Raw genomic sequence first — 19,858 nt, 5'->3', positions numbered from 1 at the left:
CCTTAAAGTCTTTTTTTTTTTTTTTTTTTTTTTTTTTTCCTTGACCTTTTGAGAAACTGCAAAAAACAATGGCAGTCGCAGCTCTAGCCCTGGCTCTCCCTCCGCGCAGCCGCAGGAGTAGGCAGGCTGGACGCGGAAGTAAGCGCGTGCTTCCAGGGTTGTCTGACTCTGAGAGTTGGTCTTTAAGTTGATTCGTTGGACGCCTTTTCTGATGCAACAAGACTTAAGGAAAGAAAAGGATATATATCAATCAATGGTCATAAATTAAATGTCTTGCAATTGTACCTTAAAACTTTTCAAAATCTCGGTACTAAATACACCTCGGTGACTAGTGCCAGGATGACAAGGCATTAGAACCTCCGGGATAGAACGCGCGATTCATTCATTCTTTTGACAATTGAGGGTTTATCAGATACCAGACTTTTGACAGACAGCTGTGTGTCTATCGCGCCAGGAATGATTATTCTTGGTGCTGGGGAGATAAAAAAAAAATGACAAGAATAAATAGGACTAAGAGACTAAGACGAGATCTCAAACGTTATTTCGTTCTTCTGGTGTCAAGCCCCTCTCACGGATTCTAAATTGTCTTTTTCCAGGCTTCCGCCAGGGGATGGACTACAACTCCCATGATACTCGTGTGCCGCTCCTTATTAGAGGCTTCGCTTCTCTCCCTGGCCGCTCAGGGGACGACTACAGTACCCAGAATGCCCTGCTCCCTCGCTTGGGTGTTTTTGCCCCTCTCTTGGCGTTGAACGCGGTAGTGGCTGTCCGGAGTGCCAGGCCTGGGGTTCTCGGTGTCCTTCCCCCGGTCACGGGCGAGGAGGCGACTTGACTTCTGGGCGCCGAGCCCGGGCGCGCGCGCAAGCGGCTGCCGTCCCCGCTGCAGGTTCGCGTCCCGCTTTGCTCCTCGCGCATCTCGGCTCGGCGGCAGCCCGGACGGCCCGGGACTGACGGCCCCAGGACAGGGGTGACCGTCGCGGCTGCGGGAGCAGAGGCGAAGCTGAGGCCCGGGGAGAGGCGACAGCGGCGAGAGCACCCGGGGAGAGGAGGAGGAGAGAAGATGGCGTCGGAGATGGAGCCCGAGGTGCAGGCCATCGACCGCAGTTTGCTGGAATGTTCTGCCGAAGAGATCGCAGGGGTGAGTGCGGGAGCCCGGGAGGGCTACGTCCGGCCCTCGTAGGCCGCGCCCCGGGGGAGGAACAGAGTCCTGGGAATCCCGGAGCCCGCCACTGACTTCGGCTAACAGCGGCGCTGGCCATGTCCCGTGGGGAAAAGGACCCAGGAGGCCATCGAGCCTGCTCCGCGCCTTCGGTGCTCAGATCCTCCTTATACGCGGCGACTCTTACTACAGAGCTTTCATTATCCCTAATTAGCTTCACTCTCCATTAAGTCTACAACACTTGGGTTTTTGCCCTATATGCTGGCTGTTGGAAGATGGGAGCGAGCGGCTTCCTAACGTTGTCGTATAAGCGCCCTACTTTACCTTCTGATGCCATTTCTTAGGATAAGCGGAGCAGTGTCTGCGCCGAAGGATTCTATCCTCTCCCAGCTCCAACTTTGTTGCTGGGGGGCGGGGAGGGGAGTTTACCCAGGCTGCAGGCAGCACAGTCCAACATTACCCCCTCGGTGCTTTTTTAAAAAGTTGTTTTGCACTTGTTTATTTCGTTAGATGGTAACCTTGGTGCCTGTGTGTAATGTAGTGGTGCCTCGACACGTTTGCTAAGCATGGAGGCTGGCAGATTTAAAAAAAAAAATACATAATTTTTCTAGGAGTTGGGAAAAGTTGGACGGAGAACAAACGTTATATAACTTTGAAAAAGCAGCTTTGGTGAACAGATGCAAGCTCATTAATGATAGCGTTGATCACAGCCTATCAGGAACCCTTAGGCCCTAAACTTAAGCCATTCAGACACAGTAAAGACTTAAAATGTAGTATCAACAAGCGCCGATACAAGTAGCAAAGTTACAAAGACAACAACTTTCAACAAACTCAGCGTCATCTTTTGCCAGTGAGGGCAGGGGACACCTATCAGAACAGATTGTCCACGGTGACTGTAAATAGCTCAGACAATTGGGAGCCTAGTCTCAGAGGCCTCCAGTTGAAAAAGCTCCCAGGAAATGAGTGACTCTTTATTTAACACATCATCACACAGGATGTTAGGGTCAGTAGTTGGGATGTGCCGTCGGTGATGAATATTTGGAGTGAATAGACCAGAGGAAGATAGTTTGGGTGAGGAAATGAGAGGGAAGTGGGGGTAATTTAAAAAAAACAAAACAAAACAAACCACTGTTGCCTGGTGAGTTTTAAGTTTTGTATTCTTGTGAGGCTAAGTAAGGTGTGAAGTCTGTTTTCCTGTACTCTGTGTGATATCACACAACCCAAGGATTTTTTTTTTACCTGATACCTCCCCCCATTTGCCTTTGATTTATCAAAGACATCTGGAAAAAGAAATGAAGGCTCTATTATAAGAAAACAGGAAAATAAATAATTAGTGACGTGGCTTGGTATCTCTGCTCGTGTTGGAGGCAGAGGGGATTTTTTTTTTCCTACCACTGAGTTTGTTGCATCTGTTTCTGGTGGTGACGCCAGCTGTGTTACCCCCCCCCCCATTCTGACAGTGGCGAGGTGTCCTGAGGATCTCGAGGAAGCTGTTTATAAAGCCAGTGCCGGAGGCAGTTACTCCCAGCTCGCTCTTACGTGGTGACAATTTCAAGCAGATGGAATGGGGAAAAATAAGGGAAATGCAACAAAACCTTTATTTTTATTTATTTATTTATTTTTTTTTATTTATAATTGTACGTGTGTGTGTCTGTGTTGCAGTATGTACATATGAGTGCAAGGTCCCCTGGAACTGGAGTGACAGATGCTAGAGTGAATTCTGCTTCAAGAGTGGTCTCTCCAGACTTACTCCGAGTTTGAGGAGATCTCCATCCCAGCTCACTTTTAAGCACCGTTCCTATATAGATTTATATAGGATTAAACTTAAGGAAGGCCAAGAGAAGTCCTTCAGATACAGCAGGTGCACAGTAGGATGGATGCTATTATGTCTGGAGGGTCTACTGGGTGCATTTAGTTAGGATGCCAGACACTTCACATTGTTCTTTCAGCCCTAGGCTCCAGCATGGCCCTTGACCACAACTGAAAACTTTAGTCAAGTGTGGTGGTTCATACTTTTAATTCCAGTGCTGATGAGGCAGAAGTAGGCACATGTCAGTTTGAGGCTAGCCTATTCTACATGGAGTTCCAGGCCAGCCAGGGCTATTTGAAAAAAAAAAAAAAAAAAAAAAATATATATATATATATATACACACACACACATACATACATAACTATTTGAAAAAAATATATATACATACACACACACACATACATATATATGTATTTTTTAAAAGTCAATTTTAGAAAAGATTTAATAGAGAACGGAATTATTTTTTATTAGATATTTTCTTTATTTACATTTCAAATGTTATCCCCTTTCCTAGTTTCCCCTCCAAAAACTCCCTATCTCTTCCCCCCCTCCTGAGAACAGAATTATTGCTGAATTTAGACCTCTATAATTGGTAATTTTCTAAGACCAAGCAATTTCATTTTAACTTAATAAGTACTGATGCCTTTTGTGTCGTTAGGCTTTCAGTGTCCCAGGCTAGCCTTGAACTCACAATCTTCCTGCCTGGGCCTCCTGCATACTGGACTTCCAGGCATGCGACAGCCACACCTGGCCTGTGAGTAAGTACCAAGTCTTCAGCACTTTATTGACACTATATTAGACAAAGGAAGGACTCCGTGTTCGCATCCTTTTTGACCAAGCTGACTCTACTGTTGTAATTTTAGAGGGGACCAGTGAAGCCAGCTTCTGTCAGTCTTCTCCTTGGTAGAATGATTCAAGTACAACTGATTATTCCCGTATGTTCTTACGAGTGATTATCATGTAAGAAGTACATGTATTGTTTTCCCCCAAGCATAAAAAGAAATCCAAGCTGTGTTTGGATGGTGAGCACTCTAGGGCTTGAGGCAGCAGGGTCACTTGGAAATTTCAGTCCAGCCTGTGCTATATAGGGGATCCTTGTCACAGGGAGGGGGGGGTTGAAAAGAAGAGAAAAGAACTTTGGAGCTGGGTAGATGGCTCATTCAGGCACAGCAGTGTATGGCTGTGATCCCAGGAGAGCAGGAGACTGGAGGATTCCTGGGACTTGCTAGCAAACTAGTCTGGCAGAATCAAGGAACCCTAGATTCTGTGAGCGACTTGTTTAAAATACGGCATCAAGCAACTGGGGAGGAATCTCATGTTCCCTCCTCCTCCTCGGGCGCGCGCACACACACACACACACACACACACACACAGCCAATGAGAGACTTCCAGATGTTCTGTCTATCTGTGGGTGTGTGAGGGATGAAGGATGTGGAGCCACCCGAGTGCCAAGGAGTCTGCTCTTTCCTTCCATCTTCTCTGTGGACTCTGGGGACTAAACACAGGTTACTGGGCTTGCCAGGCCAGCTCCTTTAGCCAGTGGGCTCTTGCTCGCACTTCTTATAGACGTTTTGTGTGGCATTGTGTGTGTGTTGCTTCTTTCTAGCTTCCCTTTGTGAACGGGCTCAGTGAGGAACAGCACAGTGTGTGGTTCAGGGCTTGGAGAGCGTTCTTAGAGTTGGATGCTCGTTTTCATCTCTCCTCAGACCTCCAAGCTGTGAACAACTGCTAATCTGCTTTCCATCTCCATAGACTCACTTACTCTGAACGTCATATAAGTGGGGCCATGCAGTGCGTTTTGTGATCACCGCCCTTCTGTTCCCAGGGTTCATCAGTGTTGTAGGAGGCATCGACCTTTCACTCCTTTTTATTGCCAAGCCATAGCCCCCTTGTACAAACGGATATAGCACATCTTATCTGTTCACGAGAGGAGAGAGATTTGGGCTTGCTCTTTTGGATATCTGGAACGTGCTACTGTGAATATTTGTGTAGAGATGTGTGTGCTCACGCTTTGATTTCTCTTGGCCATGTCCCTGGGAGGGGAGCTGCTGGGTCATATGTTAATAACTCTTTTGAGGAACTGCCAGCCCATCTTCCAAAGTGGCTGCCGCATTTTATATTCTGTCAGCAGGGCAGGAGGGTTCGTGGTTTTCTGCATCCTGGCCAGCTCTTGTCTGCTGTCGATTGTTGCCATTATGGTCAGTGAGAAGTACTGTCTTGTAATTGGCTTTACCTTTCTTACTTGTCATGAACTTAGAGCCTATTTCCAAATCTTTCTACCTATCAGTGTAGCTTTCCTCCAGCTGTATACTCCATTTTACCAGTAGGGTTTGCTGTTCTATAGCTAGCTAGCTTGCACGTTGCATATAGCCTTGCTTGAAGGCAAGCCAGATGTGCTTGAAGGATGTGAGTTAATTGGCTGTAGAACACTTAGGAACAGTAATGAAGGAGACCAGCCTCTGGGGACTCCTTTGTTTTTGTGTTTATATTTTTATAACTGCTCTCAATCCCAAGACTTTAACCTTTAATAAAAGGAAGGCTGGGAATGTCATCCTAGCATATTTGCTCTGGTGGAATGAGGTGGCGGTTTCTTTCCTTGATGGGGACTTGCAGGGTGGTAAATGTCCCTGTTTCCGAAATAAGGACAAATAAAAGCACAGCCAAGTTAGAAATTCCAGTGACATCTCACAGACCACTCAGATGTAGGTGGCAGGGGAGAACTGATACAGAAAACTGATGGTTTATTATTTTGAGAAATATGTGAGCAACCACTATCAGAGACATCCTAAAATTTTCTTGCTTTTTATAGTGATGCTAAGTTTAATCAGATTATGGTGTCTGTAATAGAGTTCAAATATGTTACATGGTTTTTCATTTTCCCACAGCTGTAGTAAACTTTTGTATTTGTTTAATTATTTGGGCAGTACTGGGTGCTGTACCCACAGCGTTATGTTCTGTAGTACTGAACTACGTCAGCCCCAGTTGTTTACTTTCTACAGATGAGGAACATATGTCAGCCTTTTTAGCTGGGTTTTGAAATAATAGCATATAATAAAATGATATTTAAACTTAGATACTTGTCTTACTCATGGCATGTTTTGTGTAAGGATAATAGCCTAAACTTTTGTCTTTCCTCTAAGATTTATTTTTAATTTTTAGTTATGTATGTGTATGTGTGCTTATGTGTCTGTGTATGTTATGTGTATGTCCATGTGTGCTGGTGCCCTAAAGATGCCAAAAGAAGTCACCAAATCCCCTAGATCTAGAGTTACAGGTGGTTGTGAGCTGCCCCGTGAGACTGTCTCAGTGCCACAGTCCCTTCTCCAGTCCAAGCTTCTTTTGTGACCTTTCGGAGAAGACTTGATACATGTGCTGTGGAAGCCACAATTAGTAATACAACATAATTTCTTCTAGGAACCATTTGTTCTTGATTACAGTGCTGTAGGAGGAAAGCTTCAGGAGAGCGCCAGCATCAAATAAGGAAAACTAACTCTGTTCTTCCCTCTTTTAAGTAGGATCTTAAGTGGCACAGGCTGACCTCCGCTCCCAAAGGAGCTGAGGCTGACTTTGAACTGGTAGTCCTGCCTCCACATCCAAAGTGCAGGGATTACAGGCTGGGCCCCAATCCCCTAGCCATTTCACCATTTTAAATTTAACCTCTTTTAGAAACTCAGGTTCTCATTCTCTTGTGCTTTCTGTCTTACCATACTGGGGCTTGGAAGCAGGGCCTTGCTCACTCCCAGCAAGGGCTCTAAGCCTGAGCTATAGCCCCAGTCCTTTTCTTTTTTGAAAATCTGTTTTGTCAAGACTTATTTCTGACAAGGCTTGGTACCACATGCCTTTAATCACAGCACTCAGGTGGTGGAGGCAGGAGGATCTCTGTGAGTTCCTAATCTACATAAGGAGTTCCAAGCTAGCCAAGGCTATAAAGTGAGACCCTGTTATCCCCTTCTAGTTTTTATTTTAAAAGGTGTGTCTGTCTGACTGGGTGTCTGTCTGACTGACTGGGTGTCTGTCTGTGTGCATGGGTGTACTCCCATGAGGGCAGGTACCCGCAGCGTCCAGAAGAGTGTTGGATCACTTAGAACTGGAGTTACGGGGCTGGTGAGATGGCTCAGTGGGTAAGAGCACCCAACTGCTCTTCCGAAGGTTGGGAGTTCAAATCCCAGCAACCACATGGTGGCTCACAACCATTCGTAAGGAGATCTGACTCCCTCTTCTGGAGTGTCTGACGACAGCTACAGTGTACTTACATTAATAAATAAATAAATCTTAAAAAAAAAAGATTAAAAAAAAAAAAAGGAACTGGAGTTACAGCTGGGTGCTAGGAACCAAACCATGTCCCTTACCAGAACAGCACATGCATTTAACCTCTGACTATCTCTCCAGCCACCACATTTAACCTCTGACTATCTCTCCAGCCACCACATTTATTTTTTAAGTGAATATGTTTGTTTGTATGTATGTAGGTAGGTATGTATGTATGCCATCATGCTTTGTTCTTCCACGGGAAAAATGCTTTTAAGTAAAACTTTTCCTAGTGTTGTCATTTAAATTGTATTCAGACTTTTTACTTTTTCATTCATAAAAAAAAAAAAGTGCATAGGCTAATTTGATAATCCTTATCCTTATCTTTGCTTATCTGACAATGGGTAAGCAATTAGACATTTCCCATCAGATATGACGATAAAGGTGCCATTTAGAACTCAGTGAGTCAGATATGGTGGCGCATGCCTTTAATCCCAGCACTTGGGAGGCAGAGTGAGAGAATGTCTTAGAATTCAAGGCCAGTCTGGTCTTACACAGTTGTTCTAGGACAGCCACGGCTGTGCAGACAGACCCAGTGTCAAGAAAAACAAACAAACCCATCAGTGAGTAAGACTGCGCTGTCCTTTAAGTGTGGCACTTACAGTGAGAGAGAGAGAGTGTCTGTGCGTGTGTGTGTGTGTGTGTGTGTGTTCGTGTGTGTGTGTTCGTGTGTGTGTGTGTTCGTGTGTGTGCATGTTCCTGCAAATACAACATTTTGATTTAGAGTTACTCTTTAAAAAGGGAGAATCCTAAGCTCTTGGGATTGCCTCCTAAGAAATACTACCATTTTTAAAATAATTTGTAGTCTCTTCCTTCTCACATACTGTAAACATGAAAGCAGCGTTTAGAAAATTCACTTTTACCTAAGCAGTAGAAACTCACATTTGCCATTACAGCCTTTCTCTCAGTTCCGTTCCTTATGAATGTTAGATTTTTAGCAAAAGTTCTCTGGAACATGAGATTGACTAAAAAGTTAATATATGCCACTCATGAAAGTTTTGTCTGTTTGTTTTTGTTTTTCAAGATAGGGTTTCTCCGTGTAATAGGCCTGGTTTTCCTGGAACTCCCTTTGTAGAGCGGGGTGACCTCAAACTCTCAGAGACCCACCTGGGTGCTGGGATTGAAGCCATGCACCCCAATCCCTGGCCTGCCTCGTGAATATTTAAAATGTTACGGTGAGCAGGGTTGGCGTTTCTGTAGATAATAGCCACGTGAAGGCCTTACCTTTACTTCTCAGTTTCTTCTTCTTGTATGCGTATGGGCACTTTATCTAGGTGTCTGTGTACCGTGTGCATGTCTGGCGCCCTTGTTGTTTAGAAGAGGGAGGGCATCGCATCTCTTGGAACTGAAGTTGCTGATGGCTTATGAGCTACCACATGGGTCCTGGGAACTGAGCCTGGATTCTGTGCAAGAGCAACAAGTGCTTTAACCTCTGAGCCAACTTCCAGCTCTGTACACAGACTTCCTCTGGTGCTAGCTTTCATCATAGTCCCTTGAATTCTTGGTCTTCCTGCTTCTACCCCTGGTGTTCTGGGATTACAGGCACACATCAACCAGGCCTGGCTTGACTAGGAGTCTTTTTCTTTTCTTTTTTTTCAAGATTTATTTAATATATATATGAGTACACTGTCACTGTCTTCAGACACTCCAGAAGAGGGCATTGGATCCCATTACAGATGGTTGTTGTGAGCCACCATGTGGTTGCTGTGAATTCAACTCAGGACCTCTGGAAGAGCAGTCAGTGCTCTTAACCACTGAGCCATCTCTCCAGCCCTCTTTTTTGGTTTTTTAAGACAGGGTTTCCTGTGTAGCCTTGGCTGTCCTGCAACTCACTCTGTAGACCAGGCTGGCCTCAAAATCAGATCCACCTGCCTCTGCTTCTCAAGTTCTTGGACTAAAGTTGTGCACCACCACTGCCCAGCAAATAGTCTTTTAGCAAGACTGATTGCAACCTAAGTAAATGCTGGGTCTGAGAGTTGTGTTAGCAGTTCAGGTAACGGTGTTTTAGTAGAGTGGGTCATTTAATCTCACGTTTTGAGGTTCATAATCCTTTTCCTGGCTTAGAGGCAACATGACAGACACAAAGACATTTAAGAGAACAATGAACACATGGGCGGAGGGCAGGCATGCGGGACAGGAGGCAGGGAAAGGAGTGGGTTTAGAGTTAGAGTCTTACCTGACCCGCTGCAGGCCTAAGCCCCCCCACACACACTTTCTTTCTGTGTATAAGTACAATGGGATTGTAGACCTATTTGCAGTCATTCACTGGTGCTCAGTGTTTTAAACCTGACAAGAGGGGAAAGGAGTTGGGAAATGGACCTAGAATACACCTTGCAAGAGGCCAAGCAAATGCACTTGGAGAGGATGGGTAAGGGATTGTGTAGTAAAGAGATGAGAGGATGCCTGCCTGATGGCGGAACAGAGCCTTAGATGCTAAGCAGAGCAGAAGAGGGATCTTCACAGACTTGGATGGCGGTGGAAGATCGCAAGCTCAGTTTCAGGCATTTTGACTTAGTGAGATACCCAGTTATATAAGAGCTGGAAGCAAAAGTTGAGGCACAGAAAAGGGAGGTGTTTGTTTTGTTTTGTTTTGTTTTGTTGTTTTCAATTTGTATCTAGTGGGGAGAGCCAAGGGGAAAGGATTTATAAGGAGAAGTTGGTCAGAGAAAGAAGCCATAGTCCATAGGCCAGGTTCTTGTGAGACCATATACATGTGTATGAGAGTGACACACACACCCCTATTCATCTACCCCTGACAACAAATCCCTGTCACAATTTGAGCAGGGCATTAGACTTCAAATGAACATAGCAGCGGGGTCTGAATAAGGTGAGTGTAAGTGGGTGTGTGGGGTGGTGTGATGTAGGGAGCACATATGTTAAGGCTGAGGGACAACTTAGTGAAGTCTGTTTTCTCTTTCTACCTTTATGAGGGTCCTGAGATTGAAATAAGTCATCCGGCAAGCACCTGTTGAGCCATCTTGCTGGTCCAGATTAAATTTTAATGTACAACAGTATAAGCAAAATATGATTTTTAGTAATCGTAGTAGTAGTAGTAATAGGTTTGTTTTTTTTTTTTTACCAAAAATGAAGTTTTGTATAATTACTGAAGTCAACAGTTAGTTGACTTTATTTAAAACTTTGTTTTCTTTTTTTAAAGAGATGGCTGCAAGCAACCGACCTCAACAGAGAAGTGTACCAGCATTTAGCCCACTGTGTGCCCAAAATCTACTGCCGGGGCCCTAACCCCTTCCCTCAGAAGGAAGACACGCTGGCACAGCACATCCTGCTGGGACCGATGGAGTGGTACATCTGCGCTGAAGACCCTGCGCTGGGATTTCCAAAGCTCGAGCAGGCAAACAAGCCTTCTCACCTCTGTGGCCGAGTGTTTAAAGTGGGGGAACCTACATACTCCTGCAGGTAAAAGACTACAGTTCTCCTGTACAACTGCAAACTTTTATTTCTAGATTATAAAACCTATGCATTTCAAAGTCCACAGTTTAATAAACTGATTTGGAAACAAATATTCACGAAATGATTCCCCAGTTCAACACACAGCCTGTCATCAGCACGGGAGAAACCCAACCGTCTCTGTGCTAGCTGCAGTTCCTTCGTGACCCTTCCCCATGCGTGGCGTTCACAGTGGTGCTTTCTGAGGTGGCCGTTGTTCTAGAACTGGCTGTGGAGCCTTTGTTGCTTTCCTATCCCTTGATGAGCTTTGGGTCATTCTGTCCTCTCTGGCACGGTGAGGTGCCCACAGCTTTCTGTATTTGCCGACCTATATGGAGAGCCAGCTATGTATCCAGAGAGTTTCTTCTTAATTGGGAGTGGTAGAAAGTAGGATATGCCTGCATGGGCTTTACTGATACAAGATGGCCTTAAAAGATTGGTGAAATTGAATCTGAGAGCCGGAGGAGAGTAACGTGCCCTGGCCTGTCTGACTTTCAATTGTGATTATCACCGTTAATACTTTTGTCTGTCCAGAAATTCTCTATGCATGGTAGGTATCATGTGTGCATATATACGTACAGACTATCTTAACCATAAGTATGCACACTCACACACAAACTGGGCTAGTGAGGTAGCTTAGTGTGTAAAGCCTCAGGACCAGAATTTGATGATTTGATGCCAGAGACCACTGGTAGAAGGAGAGACCTCCACACATACTCCATGCCACCCAGAAGCCTATACACGTGTGTCCATGCACACAAAATGGATGACTGTAATGAAGATAAACATAGAAGCCGGGTGTGGTGGTACACACCTCTGAGATCAGCATTCCGAGTCAGAGACAGGTGCAGCTCTGACATTGAAGCCAGCCTGATCTACAACATAGTGAGTTCCAGGATAGCCAGGGCTACATAGATCTGGTCTCAAAAGAAAGAAAAGATATATGTATGCAGATGTAAAGTTTCTGTTTGACAGAAACTTAGCATCTTTCCATTCAGTTCTTATGTATGGCTAGATAATACTCCACTGTGCAGGGGTACTGTTTAACTTTTAAAAAGCGTTTTCTTGTAAAATTCAAATTAAGCTAACTAAGGTGTCTGGGTTTCCATGTTAGTTTTCCCTTATTAGCGTTGTCAGAATATCAATTCTAATTGTACCAAACAGTGAAGCACTATTAGATTGAATTCGTTAGTGTTATAAAGATCTCTTTGTATGGACTACTGATGTGTAGAGAGCAGGTCTAGTTCAACCTTGTGATTTGTGAATATGGAAGCTGTGTTTCAATGGGTCTCTCAGTGTCCATTATGCCCAAAAGATACAAGGCCAGTCACACCTTTGTGTGCTGTACAAGTCTAAAGTCTGAGTATGAGCCCCAGGCCTTATTTGATTTATTTTTCCATAATCTTGACACTTTTGAAGACTACAAACTAGTTCTTTTGAGAATGTCCTTCCAGTTGGGTTCATCTAGTACATGATCCTTGCACCTTTGGCCAGATCGCCACAGAGATGCGGAATCTGACCTGCTGTGACCTGTGGTCCCATCGATCACCTGAATATGCTGCTGTCTCTACTGTGAGGTCACTTCCCCTGTGTGGTCAAGAGTCCTGTAGGAAAGCAGTTTGGTTCTGTAGCTGTCTTTTTCTCTATACAGTTTGAGTTTCCTTGTTTTTTAATATTTGTGCAATTCTAGAACTTGAACATGAGATGTACTGACGTGTGGCTGTCGGTGTGGTACCGATTGTTTTTATTTGCGCTCTTGTTCTCGCCTCCCACAGTAGGACCCTTCCACACCATCAGCTCCTTTTTATACAGCTCGTGTTGACATAGTGCTTCCTCAGTTTCTGGCACAAGATGCCACCCTGGCATCTCAGATTTCTCCCCGCCTGCCTTGAAATCAACCATTTTCCCAAGAAACTGGTTTTTTTTAGTAGAGATAGTATTTGGAAATAGCACAGTGTCCAGGTGGCAGGTGTGCCCATTGCTTTAGGGTGTCCAGTACTTCTGTACCCTCTCCTAGGGCTTCATTTTCTCTCTGTCCAAGCACTGAAAGTAGATATCTGGGATCAGGCTCCAGTGATTTCCTACTTCTAACCAACCCATCTGGGCTCTTTTGAGGTTGTGTAGTTCCCTGCTCTGACAGGAGGAACGTGATTCCATCAGTTTTTGGTGTGCGGCCATTGCGTGGCTCTTGCCACCCAGCTGTGTGTGATCACCCTTCTTACCATGTGCAGGGACACAGCCTCGCCTTCCTTGTATCTCTGCTGAACATCTGCCCTGACCAGAACTCTAAAGCCCCCTGGTTCTCTGCCTGCTGGAGCAAGGGTCTTTGTGTGGTGCTCTCTATTGCAGGGCAGTGTAGGAAGCCTGCAAGCCCCACCCGAGCCTTAATGAGGGGCTGATGTCACATCGTCTGCTGTCCTTAGGACACCTTACAACAGAGCGTTTGCTAGAATGGCTGGCATGACGGTATCTGGGAGCCCTAAACTCCCAAACTTCATGGCTCAGTCCATGAAGCTTCATACCTCATCGCTACCAGTCTGGTGCTGAGGGCCTGGATAATTCCCAGAGGGTCCATCTGAGTGGAGGATGGCGGCTGCAGCAGGGATAGAGAGACTCATTCAGCACGGAGTGTGGGGCGGGGGCATTGGTCACACTGCACTCAGCCAGGGAGCAGAGAGATGGATGCTGCTCTGCCTGCTTCTCCCTTTGTTCAGTCAGGACCCCAGCCTGCAGGCTTGTGCTGCCCGCATCAGGATGGGTCTTCCCACTTCCTTTAAACCCCTCTGGAAGCATCCTCATAGACGTATCCAAAGATGCCTGTCTACTGTGATTTCTAAATCCAGTCTCATTGATGATGACGATGGCCAGGAAGTTTCCACCCCACACTCATCTGAGCACAGAGGGTGCTGTTTTATCTCCGCTGTGCTTGTGTTGTCTGTAGCCCTGGGCGTCCTGGGCTGACCTTGGGGTCCCTTCCCTTAGCTACTGCCCCTTGGGCTGCCTAGTGTTCAGCCTCTCGGTACTGCATCTCATCTCACTTGGTCTCAGTGGCCACCATGGAAGGAGAGCTACATTACTCTATACACCAACACAAGCCAGTCAGGTGGAATCACATTTAGTCCTTCCATAGCCTCTGAAGTAATGCCCTTCAGGAACCCAAGGGGCAGTGAGTTACTTTCCTACAGTCATAAAGCTTAAAACTGGGCTGGAGAGATGGCTCAGCGGTTAAGACCAGTGACTGCTCTTCAGGTCCTGAGTTGAATTCCCAGCAACCACATGGTGGCTCACAGCCATCTGTAATAGAATCTGATGCCCTCTTCTGCTGTGTCTAAAGAGAGCGACAGTGTACCCACATACAATAAAATAAATAAATCTTTAAAATAATAAATAAGTAAAGTTTAGAACTACATCCAATGTAGAGGAAAACTCTGATTCAGTTTCTGTTTCCCCTGTTATATTCTCGTAATACAGATGCCAAAATGTGTGGGTCATCCATTCCCATCTCACACACACGCACACACACCCCTCCACAGCCTCTACCCTCCAGCCCCCCACCGTGAGTGTAGGCAATCAGTTTTAAAGATAGGTTGAAGCGTCAGTTCTACAGGACTGCCCCCTCCCACTCCATCTCAAATGATTGTAACAGTTCTGAACCCCTAGTGTTCAGGAAGGTCGCTTAAGAGTCCTGGGACTCTCTCCTTGGGTTTGATTAATTTGCCGCATGGAATTGTATTTCTTGAGCTACTATAAATCACGTTGCAAAGAATACAGATAGAATGATGTGCGGGGCAGGATATGGGAGGCAGGGTGTGCCTGTGCCTCCCTTGGGAGCTCAGCATCCTGTAAGCTCTGTGTGCTGCAGCCTTTCTGGGTTTCAGGGAATGGCCGAGAAGCTCGGGAGCATGATTGGACAGCAAGGGTGAGACCCAATGCTAACACTAGGCTGAGGGATAAACCCAGCAAAGTCTGTCTATGGCCTCTTCTCAGCCTCTGCAGCATTTCCTGTAGGTGCTGTGGGGCAGGAACGCTTCTGGAATCTCCATTAGGATCCACTTAGCTACTCTCAAGTTTCTTTATGGCTATCTTCAGGACAGAAAGGCTGGGATGAGTGTCCTTCCAGTTCTGGTAACCTGGCTTAGAAGGGAAAACAGGTTTGGCAGGAGAAGGTCAGAAGGAGTTTGTTTTCTGAGGCCTGAGGCACCTCCGTGTTATTCAAGCCACTAGGAAGGCACAGGCGGGGAACATGTGTGTCATATCACACCAGGCCTCTGACTACCAAGCCCTTGTTCATTCTTGCCTGCCTTTTATTCTCACATGCCAGTGTTAGTTGTTGTTTCACTCATATTTAATAAAATGTGGGAAAATGGGCTCATGTCTTGTTTTTGTTTTTTTTTTTTTTGTTTTTTTTTCAGCTAAATTCAGATGTGTAGACATGCACTTTTTTTGTTAAAAATAAATCACGGAGGCTGGAGAGCGGCTCAGCAGTTCCGAGCACTGTCTGCTGAGGACTCAAGTTTCCTTCCCAGCATCCATGTCGGTCTGCTTGAAACCACTTGTAACCCCAGTTCCAGGGAGGCTAACTCACCTCTGTCCTATGCAGGCTAGTGCACTCGAGGTGCAAATACCCACATTTAGATACACAGAAATACATATAATTTAAGATACTAAAAATAAGTATTGGAAAACATGTGATATGCTGGTGATGGCTCAGCAGGAGTGGGTCTTTGTCATCAAGCCTTAACCCAAGTCAGATCCTCAAGACCACGTGATGGAAAGAGAGGACTGACAGCTGCAGGTCATCTCTGACCTCTGCATGTGCACTGTGGTACAGAGGCTTGCTCACACACACACACACACACACACACACACACATATCTATAAATAAAAAAGTGTTTTTGAGTATTCTTCTTTTATTTTAATGGATTATTTCTTGTGACCACTGAAACTTAGAAGTGTGGCCTGTTGTTTGGAACTGTCATCCCTAGTAAAGGCTGGGGAGTTTCTGAGATGGAGAAAGCAAAATAAGACCTCGATACGGTTTCCTAGGTTGTCAGCCCTAGAGAAAGAATTGTGGGGTAAGAATCCCAAAGTAGGAGATGTTGATGAATTTTACTGCAGAGAGAAGGGGGGCATGCTGGCCTCCAGAGAACTGTGCTGCTGGAGTACGGGACCCCTGTCTTATGGACACACTAGGTGGAGGAGAGGAAGGAGTTCAGGTGACCCATTCTAAGACAGGTGCCGTTTGCCCCTGTACGCTTCACTCTTTCTGTCCTTACATGGGGTTTTCACGTGTGTCAGGTGCATGATGGGAACAACTAGTTTGCAAGGCTGGCCATCAGCACAGCTGGCCACGCTGTGTCCAGCCCCTGTGGGCGGTGCTGTGGGTTAATGTTGCAGCAGCCACAGGATGGCCTGCTGTAACATAGCTCTGAGGTTGCATCAGCAGCCAGCCTCCATGCAGTTTGACCCTTCGTGGGAAAGCAAGTTGTCTTGTGGTACTGCCCTCTTTTACCACAAAGTACACGCAAAGGTACTTTGCCACATAGCACACTTGGGCTGTGGAAAGAGATGTTGGTAACTTAGCAAGATGGACTTGTCTTGAGCTCACATCCCCTGTTATCCCAAACTGGGCTGCCCTGTGAGTCCTGTTTCCCAGCTGCAGATGTGAAACATGTATCTAGTGCCTCAGGCAGAACAACAAACATTGTCGGCTCCCAGGGCTACTGCTGAGAGTGCTGGGACAGTACAAAGGTGACATTTTGCTGCTCACTCTGTTCCTTTTTTATTTTATGTATGTGACTACACACTTTAGCTGTGCAGATAGTTGTGAGCCTTCATCTGATTGTTGGGAATTGAATTTAGGACCTCTGTTCTCTCCAGTCGGCCCCATCTGCTCCAGCCCAAAGATTTATTTATTATAAATACGTACACTGTAGCTGTCTTCAGACACAGAAGAGGGCATCGGATCTCATTACGGGTGGTTGTGAGCCACCATGTGGTTGCTGGGATTTGAACTCAGGACCTTTGGAAGAGCAGTCAGTGCTCTTATCCGCTGAGCCATCTCTCCAGCCCCCACTGTTTCTTTAGTAGTGCTGTTAGTTGTATGTTTCCAATTCTCGTTCAGTCGCATTTACTTGTCAACTAGCTACTCTGGAGAGTGTTCTTCAGGTTAGGTATAGAAAACCCAGCCATTCTGGGTTTGCAGCCTCAAATATTCCCTCTGCCTTAGAACATGAGGCATCTGTGTCTCATAGGAACATTTGCTGCCCCATTCTTTGGGAAATTTTTTATTTATTTAACTATAGACAAGCAAATCCGCAAACTGTCAGAGCTGTCTTGATTATTATGGATACTAAACATAATTGCCTTTATGCACTAGAGGTGAGACTGAGAGAAACCCATCCAGACGGGGAAATCCAGAAGAGATAGTTATGAATCTAAGAACACCAAGGAGCCAAATAATGAAAACCTTTCATCCCAACACTTGGGAGGCAGAAGTGGTCAGATCTCTGTGGGTTCAAAGCCAGCCTGGTCTACATAGTGAGTGCCAGGGCTGTACAGAGAGGCCTCGTCTCGGAATAAAGGAAACAGTAACATAACAGCACTCTCTGGCCTCCACTTTAGATGCAACTTCCACAAAAACTTGCAAACTCTGACTTAGGGGTTTGCTTAGCTTCCGGGGTCAGTGTTCCTGGACCTGTGGAGCAATGGACCATTCCAGTCGCATGTGTGCTCACGGGCTCCTCGCACGCTCCAGTGTGAAGCGGAAACCTTTGTGCTGATTGCATTGAGTGAAGATCCAACAGATTTTTGGGGAGTGGCATCTGCTGTTTTGTCACTGGTAGAATCCTTGTTGTTGTTGTTACAGGTATTTAGTAACTCTTCTTAGTTCTTACTATGACCTGGCCAGCCCCCCAGCAATCAAGTCAAAGTCATATTGATTTAGTTAGCTTTAGTACAATTACTGGATAGTTATTCCTAAACTGGTTCTCTATGCTAGGTTGGCTATTTCTCAGCTGCACTGCCTAAGATACTTGCTGTTTGAGTCTCACCTGGGTTATTTCTGCTCCATCAGTCTTTCCTCAGGGCATTTCCCTTGGCCACATGCTCCTGGTATCCCGTCTAATGGAGACCTCCTGCTCTCCTGTCTTCTTTCTCCTCCTTCTCCATGTCTTCCTGGTCCCTACCTGCAGCCCTCAGCCTGTTAACCAAAGCCCCGCCTCCCTCTATTCTCCCCAGTAATTGGTGTAGGCACTTTTATTTAACCAGTCAGAGAAGATTGGCAAGCAAACCTTACACATCACTTGGTGTCCATGAGAATGTGCTTGTCTGGACTACAACCAGATCCTGGGAGCCAGTGTTTAGCAGTCACATACATAGCAGCACCAGGCCAACCCCCAGCAGATTCTGAGGTTGCAAGAGAATGTATTAATTTTTGACTCTCTGATTTATTCATTCTCTCTTTTTTCTCTTCTTAACTTCACAGAGACTGTGCAGTTGACCCCACCTGTGTTTTATGCATGGAGTGCTTCCTGGGAAGTATCCATAGAGACCATCGATATAGGGTCAGTAACGTTCAAATGGCAACCACACGCAGTATTGACTTTTATACTAATTCTGTCTCATTTTAAGCTTTAATGGATGTGAGGGCAAGCTGGCTGCAATGTCTGTCACCCCGTTGATCCCAGCTTGGTTTAGCTGATCTGTGGCCAGGTGGCTTTCCCCTTCTCCCTCACGGTTCTGTTTGGGTTCCCTCCTCAAGCTACACGCTCGGTTGAGAACAGAGACCTCCCCAAATGTACAACCAGTCTTCAGGGTATGCCAGGAGCTGACCCCCTTGCTAGAACCTCCAAACCAGACCTCATTTTAAAGCCTAAATATATAAAAGTAAAGGGGAGAAGATAGTTTTCCCATTGTGGGATTTTAGTTTTGTTTTTAGGAAGTGTAGCTGGGTAGTAGATGTGCATGAGCTGGGCAAAGCCCTGGGTTCTCTCCCGAACGGGAGCAGAGGTCAGCATAGAAAGGTGGGACGATAGCCAAGCGTGATGATGCACGCCTTTAATCCCAGCACTCAGGAGGCAGAGGCAGTCAGATTTCTGAGTTCGAGGCCAGCCTGGTCTACAGAGTGAATTCCAGGACAGCCAAGGCTATACAGAGAAATCCTGTCTCGAAAAAAAAGGTGGGACGAGCCTATGCTGCTTGGAACTCGAAGAGTTAAGAAAGATAACCCAGAAATCAGGCTTCCACATCAGCGTCAACCAGTTTGATCTGATATTTTAAATGATAAATAGAGGCCTGTGGTGATGGATCATTCAGGGCCACCTCCAGCACCTAAGACTCTGGATAGTTTTATTATGGGCAGATGACCCTGCCCTGCCCTTCTTCCTCTACTAGGAATGGGAGCTGGTGCATCTGGACTCAGACAGTAAGGGACAGTTGTTAAAAGGAACCCCTGCTCTCAGGGGAAGATAAAATGGTGGGAGGAGCCCTAGTCCTGTTCTTAATTAGGGAGCTACTGGGTCAGGGCCTTTCCACCAGTTTATTTTTGTTCACTCTAGCCCGGTGTCAATGATAATAGGAAAAGAAAAGGGGCCATATATAAAATCAGTTGTCTTATTCTCATAGACCAGGGACCAGGGAGAGGCACTCCAGGTCCCTTCAGAATCTCGGGCTGGTGTTTCGTACAGAGCATGTGTAACAGCCAGAGCAGGGCTGCCTACCCGTGTGTCTTGGCCCACATCTGCATCTCCTGAGAATAAGTGGGATGTGCAGTCTGGCGTTGATGGTGCTGTAATACAGAGCACACAAATGCTTACTTGGGCAGAATAGAATAGAATTTATTCTGAAATTTGGTACACTTGATTTTACCCATCCCTAACGCTTTTTTTGATTTTGTTGGTGATGTTGGGTTTGGTGGCACTTTTTTAAAAGCAGAATTTCTGATGTGCCACCGACTAGCCTGTAGGTCTGTCTTGCCAGCCTTAGTAACTAGTTACTCAGCTTAAGAAAGTGTGACTAAGTAATGAAGTCTCCAGGTGCTAACAAAGTTTCAACAGTGAGTGCTTTTTATCAACTCTTTTAAAGAACAGATTTTTAGGAGCTGCTAAAGAGGGGGGAAAAAACCTGTTCCCTTA

At 45.8% G+C, this 19,858-nt stretch overlaps 1 protein-coding gene across 4 annotated transcripts in view; it reads left to right on the top strand.

Moving 5' to 3' along the window:
* Nucleotides 1-393: 393 nt before the first annotated feature.
* Ubr2 (ubiquitin protein ligase E3 component n-recognin 2) overlaps nt 394-19,858 on the top strand; it is an 82,596-nt gene continuing 63,131 nt past the window's right edge. For 2 of the 4 annotated variants that reach the window (NM_001177374.1, NM_146078.3), the window contains exons 1-3: nt 748-1,138; nt 10,435-10,694; nt 18,211-18,289. In NM_001177374.1, the coding sequence (NP_001170845.1) occupies nt 1,061-1,138; nt 10,435-10,694; nt 18,211-18,289 (417 nt within the window). In that variant the 5' untranslated portion in view covers nt 748-1,060. Of the gene's footprint in view, nt 1,139-10,434; nt 10,695-18,210; nt 18,290-19,858 lie in introns of all 4 variants that reach the window. The other 2 variants (XR_001782069.2, XM_030249735.1) reach the window with 2 other exon arrangements.

This window comes from Mus musculus, chromosome 17 (assembly GCF_000001635.26).
Source record: "Mus musculus strain C57BL/6J chromosome 17, GRCm38.p6 C57BL/6J".
In the NCBI taxonomy this organism is placed as follows: Eukaryota; Metazoa; Chordata; class Mammalia; order Rodentia; family Muridae; genus Mus; species Mus musculus.
The sequence above is the reverse complement of the archived record's forward strand: the minus strand, read 5'-3'. Positions and strand labels throughout refer to the sequence as shown.